General features: G+C 34.4%; 1 protein-coding gene across 1 annotated transcript; it reads left to right on the top strand.

The window, feature by feature from the left end:
- Positions 1-253: 253 nt before the first annotated feature.
- LOC136221140 (short chain aldehyde dehydrogenase 1) lies at positions 254-2947 on the top strand. The gene is made up of 2 exons (XM_066008873.1): positions 254-409; positions 2057-2947. Exons 1-2 carry the CDS (start codon positions 372-374, stop codon positions 2883-2885), a joined length of 867 nt encoding a protein of 288 aa, XP_065864945.1. The 5' UTR covers positions 254-371; the 3' UTR covers positions 2886-2947.
- Positions 2948-5505: the final 2558 nt, after the last annotated feature.

The following is a 5505-nucleotide window of genomic DNA, read 5'->3' as shown; positions in this document are numbered from 1 at the left end:
TTAGACCTTTATCTATATATATATATATAAATAAAGGTATGCCAAATCTTTGTCAATATTAAAAGTACATTTAACTTTATTATATCTAAAAAAAATATAAAAAAATTGAAGTAGGAGTTTTGTCTATGGTGTCATCATATTTTATTTTATCTTTGTTGAAAACAGAGATGCTTTCTGATTTTATATTATTTGATGAAGAAATGTCGGTATGCTGAGTTGAATTTTGTTGACTGCTTATTTGTCTTTATTCCATAATTTTCAATCCATTTATTCCTCTTCTCAGTCTCATTCTGAAATCAAAATTCATAACCCTTTCTCTTCTTTCTTACCAAATTAATTTTCTGATAATTTCAAGTTAAAGATCGATCAAGATGAATGGATGCTGTTCTCAAGATCCAACCAGCAAGAGGTAAATCCATTCAACCCGGGTTCGTCGAGAATTAGGATCCGTTTGGTTAAATTGTTTCTGTTTACTGTTTGTTGTTATTAGCGGATTGAGTTCATCGAGAATTAGGATCCGTTTGGTTAATCTGTTTCTGTTTACTGTTTGTTGTTATTAGCGGTTTGATATCGATGAATAGTTATAAAAATTTGTTTCTTAAACCTCGCTGAAAACTCTGCTGAGTTGAGGTTCTCCGATTAGGATTAGGAGGTTCGGTGAGAGTTTTCTTCGGTTAGGAGATTTGAGTTTTTGGGAGGGTAGTCTAGTTATTTAGCAGCGATCCCATAGTAAGATAATTATTTTAAAGGTAAATAATTTATTAGTCTCTTATTTTTTACCTAACACACTGTTTAGTCTTTATATTTTGAAAAACACATTATAAGGTCCCTAATTTTTACCAATATTAACTCTTTGGTCTTTTTGTCTAGTTTTTTTAGATTTGTAATCGTTATATTTGAGCATAAACAGATATATATAAAATAACAGAGTAACATGGTCAACTTGTATTGTACTGTGGTTGTCCTAAAAGCTAAGATATGTCCGGTTAAAAATCTAAAAAAATAGATAAAAGGACCAGAAGGTTAATATTGACAAAAGATAGGGACCTTAAAATGTGTTTTTCAAAATAGGAGGACTAAACAGTGTGTTAGGTAAAAACTAGAGGACTAATAAATTATTTACCTTTATTTTAATTTAAATTATGTTTGAGAACTTCTTGGTGTTACTATTTTATTTTAGTTCACATTTTCCAATTCTAAAAAACTGTCTAGAGAACGTCTCTTTGTACGCCTATTATTTTACAGTGGAAGAATTTATTCTCAAACTTGGTTGTGAATGTAGCCCAAAATTAAAGCTGGCATCTTTAAATTATCGGTCTAATTTTTATTGATTATTTTACTCGTTTTTATGTTTGCAGCATATTTTCTAGTTATTCAACAAACTCTATAATTACTTTTAGAGTGAAATAGCAAAAATGTGAACCAAACATGTATGAGTACTTGAACTTTCTTGTTGGTAATTTCCCTTTGATTCTTCTTTTTGTAACTCGTTTTTGTTTATAGATGTTTGCTAGTGTCGGTGACGTGTTCTTCTTTTCTCGTAGTTTTTTTTGGTTGATTTACTCTAAATGTTAGATATAAATAGTTTAGTTAGGATTGAAAAATTGTTGCTTATACTTAACAAGGGTAAATTACATCTATGATCACTGAACTTTATTTATTTTTATGGTATAATCAATAAACTTCAAAACATAATATAAAAGTTGCTTAATTTTACACTTTATAAGATTGTAATCACTAAACTTCAATTAATGCCTCAAAAATGACTATTGATGACCTCAAAATAGAAAATTCTAAGAGTTGATAATATTTTAAGTAACTTTAATTATGCAAACTTTTACATTTTGAGGTCTTTAACGGTTATTTAGATGTATTAATTGAAGTTTAATGGTCATAATGTTACAAAGTGCAAAATTTAGTGACTTTTTATGTTATATTTTGAACAATACCGTGGAAATGAGTAAAGTTCAGTGGTCATATATGTAGTTTACCCCAACGAAGTTTTTAATAAAACTATGAAGTTAGTAATTAATAACAACTTTGTTGTTACTTACAGGCTTGAAGGTAAGGTAGCCGTGATTACCGGCGGAGCAAGTGGGATCGGAGCTTGCACGGTGAAACTATTTGTCAAACACGGAGCTAAAGTTGTGATCGCCGATGTCCAAGATGAGCTAGGCCATTCTCTTTGCAAAGAAATCGGGTCGGAAGACGTTGTAACCTACGTCCATTGTGATGTATCGTCTGATTCCGACGTCAAAAACGTCGTCGATTCAGCAGTTTCCAAGTACGGAAAGCTCGACATCATGTTTAGCAACGCAGGGGTTTCAGGTGGTTTGGATCCAAGAATTTTAGCGACGGAAAACGACGAGTTCAAAAAGGTTTTCGAAGTCAATGTGTTCGGCGGGTTTTTAGCGGCAAAACACGCCGCAAGAGTAATGATTCCTGAGAAGAAAGGGTGTATTCTTTTCACATCGAGCAATTCCGCGGCTATTGCCATCCCGGGTCCGCATTCTTACGTTGTTTCAAAACATGCTTTGAACGGATTGATGAAGAACTTGTCCGCAGAGTTAGGACAACACGGGATTAGAGTGAACTGTGTTTCTCCGTTCGGAGTCGTGACGCCAATGATGGCTACTGCTTTCGGGATGAAGGACGCTGATCCCGAAGTAGTTAAGGCGACGATTGAAGGGCTTCTTGCTAGTGCTGCTAACTTGAAAGAGGTCACATTAGGAGCAGAGGATATCGCTAATGCTGCGTTGTATTTGGCGAGTGACGAGGCTAAATATGTTAGCGGATTGAATCTCGTCGTTGATGGCGGTTATAGCGTCACTAATCCTTCTTTTACTGCTACTCTTCAAAAAGCGTTTGCCGTGGCTCATGTTTGACTCTAATTTAAACTTCTTTTGTTTCAGGCAATAATTAATTGAAATGTTTTTCAATTTCTCCATATGTTTGAAATATTCATATGTTTCATCAACTAAAATACCGTGTTTCGATTTGGGTAAATTGTAGTAACGTGTTACTGAAGTTTGGAGTTTATTTCAAAAAGTTCGATAAACTTGGACAAGTTCTAAATTTGCTAGGTGAAATTTAAATTTATCCTAAGAAAAATATAAAATATATCCTAACATTTTTAAATAAAATTAATTTTATCATTATCTAACGGAAAAAAATTGAACGAGCAGGTTTGACCATTGGATCATTTCCATCGAATCAACTAAACAAATTTATCGATAAACTAAATCAGTTTCGTGAATTTTGACAGTTTGTTTTTAATGTGTTAATAATACAGTAAATATTTTAAACAGTTTGTTGCGTGATTAATTTATATGTGCAGATTTAGTTGTTGACATTTTGATATGTTGTTTATAAGTGTGTTAGTAACACAATAAATTTTACACGTAATTGATATATTTCACTGAACTTTACCATTTTAACACTTTGGTCACTGGACTTTACTTCTTAATGATATGACCACTGAACTTTACACTTTTTAGCATCGATGACCACTCAACTTTAACTAATTCCTTGAAATAACTGTTGACAACCTCAAAATAAAAATATTCAAGAATTAAAGTTGTTCAGAACGACATTTAGCATGAAACCAAATTTTTTTTTTCCCAAAATCACATTTTTTGGAGCTTTCACTCTCTATCTCCTAAACAAACAACACTTAAATGATTTAAAAACGAAAATTTTCAAGAATTAAAATTCCTAAAATATCATTAAATCTTTGAATTTTTTATTTTGAGACCGTCAACGGTCGTTTTGAAGCATTGAGTGGCCACCGATATTGAAAAATGTAAAATTCAGTGGCTATACCGTTAAGAATTAAAGTTCAGCGGCCACAATGTTAAAATGGATAAAATTCAGTGGCCATGTGTGTAATTTATCCGGTAAATGATGGTCAAATAACAGTAACTAATATGTTCAAAGTTTTTATTATTAGGTATGAGTAAAAATGAACTTATTTTGAAACATTAAAATTAATTTTACCATTTTTTATATTATGAGTAAATTTGGACCTTATCCATTCAATAATAAAATTAATTCAATGGTGAAAAACTACACCAAATAACGGTACTTTGTAAAAAACAAAGTAACCATAGCGGACACTTTGATTTGAATAAAGTCTTTCCGGTGTCTTCTATGGTTACTTTGTTTTTGACAAAGTACCATTACTTGGTGTGTCTTCACCATTGGATGATTGAATATAAAATTAATCCAATGGTAAAAACACACAAAATAAGGCTTACTTTGTAAAAAACAAAGTAACCATAATCTTTACCAAGTCTTTCCATGTTATTTTGTGTATAGAAACTCATCGGAACGTTACATATGCTAATTAAGTGCACATTGGACAGAGAAATGATTTTAGAAACTTTAAGGTCTGGTTTTCAAATACAAACACTATAACTTTAAGGTCTGGTTTTTAAATACAAACACCGTGTTATTTTGTGTATAGAAACTCATCGGAACCTTCGTGGTGTCTCGTTGGTAAGTTTCTGACTGATAGGAACATTAAAATCCCAATTATGAAAAATATTTTGGCTGACTTATGGAGACCTTCCCGTGGAATGTGTGTTACGGAAATCAGTCCGAATTTATTCTGCTTTGAGTTTTTCCACCATGTGGAACGCGACAGGGCCATCATAGGTGGTCCGTGTACATTTAACCAACATCTGTTACTGATTCGAAAGTGTTGAAACTGGAGAGCATTGACTTCTGGGTCCAGGTTTATGAGCTACCGCAGGGGTTCATGTCTGAAAGAGTGGTAGTGAGCATCGACAACTTTATTGGCTCTTACGTAGAATCCGGCCCAAACAATTTTAACGGGGTTGGTAAGACGTATATGAGAATCAGCGTTCGTATTAATGTGCTCAGGCCCCTAAAATGCAGAATGAAGATCAGTAAAGTGGGTGGAGCTGTATCTTGGGTTGTCTTTAAATATGAAAGGCTTCCAACGTTTTGTTTTTTCTGTGGGAGAATTGGCCATGCGAAATTTTTTTGTAATGAATTGCTGGATATTGAAGGCCCTGAACTATTGGAACGTGAGTATGGCGCCTGGTTACGTGCCCCGAATAAGCGTAACTCAGTGCATCCTATCTCCCGCTTCCTGGTAGAGCCGCATCTCGTACACAAAGAAGCTACGAGTATTAGTAGTGAAGTGCAGTCAGGCCCTGCTGCAGGGAATTCAACTATCGCAACACCAGGGGATCGAAGTGGCGAGAGGAATGCCCAGCAGATGTCTCTTGAACCGAATTTTGATAGGACAACTGATGTTTTTGAGGGTGTTGTACTCAGGGAGCCGAAGAGGAGGCGATATGATCCGTCTGTCACGATAACAATGCCCAAAGGGAACGATGGTCAGATAATGAATGTGAAGGCGGGAGAGCAGTCCTCGTTGTCACCAAATATGAATATGGCAGGCACTGGTCCCCAGGCCTGCCCTGAGCTATGAGTACTTTGAGTTGGAACTGCCGGGGTATGGATAATCCATGTGCG

This window comes from Euphorbia lathyris, chromosome 1, assembly GCF_963576675.1.
Source record: "Euphorbia lathyris chromosome 1, ddEupLath1.1, whole genome shotgun sequence".
Lineage (NCBI taxonomy): Eukaryota > Viridiplantae > Streptophyta > Magnoliopsida > Malpighiales > Euphorbiaceae > Euphorbia > Euphorbia lathyris.
This window is presented reverse-complemented; position numbering and strand designations above follow the sequence as displayed.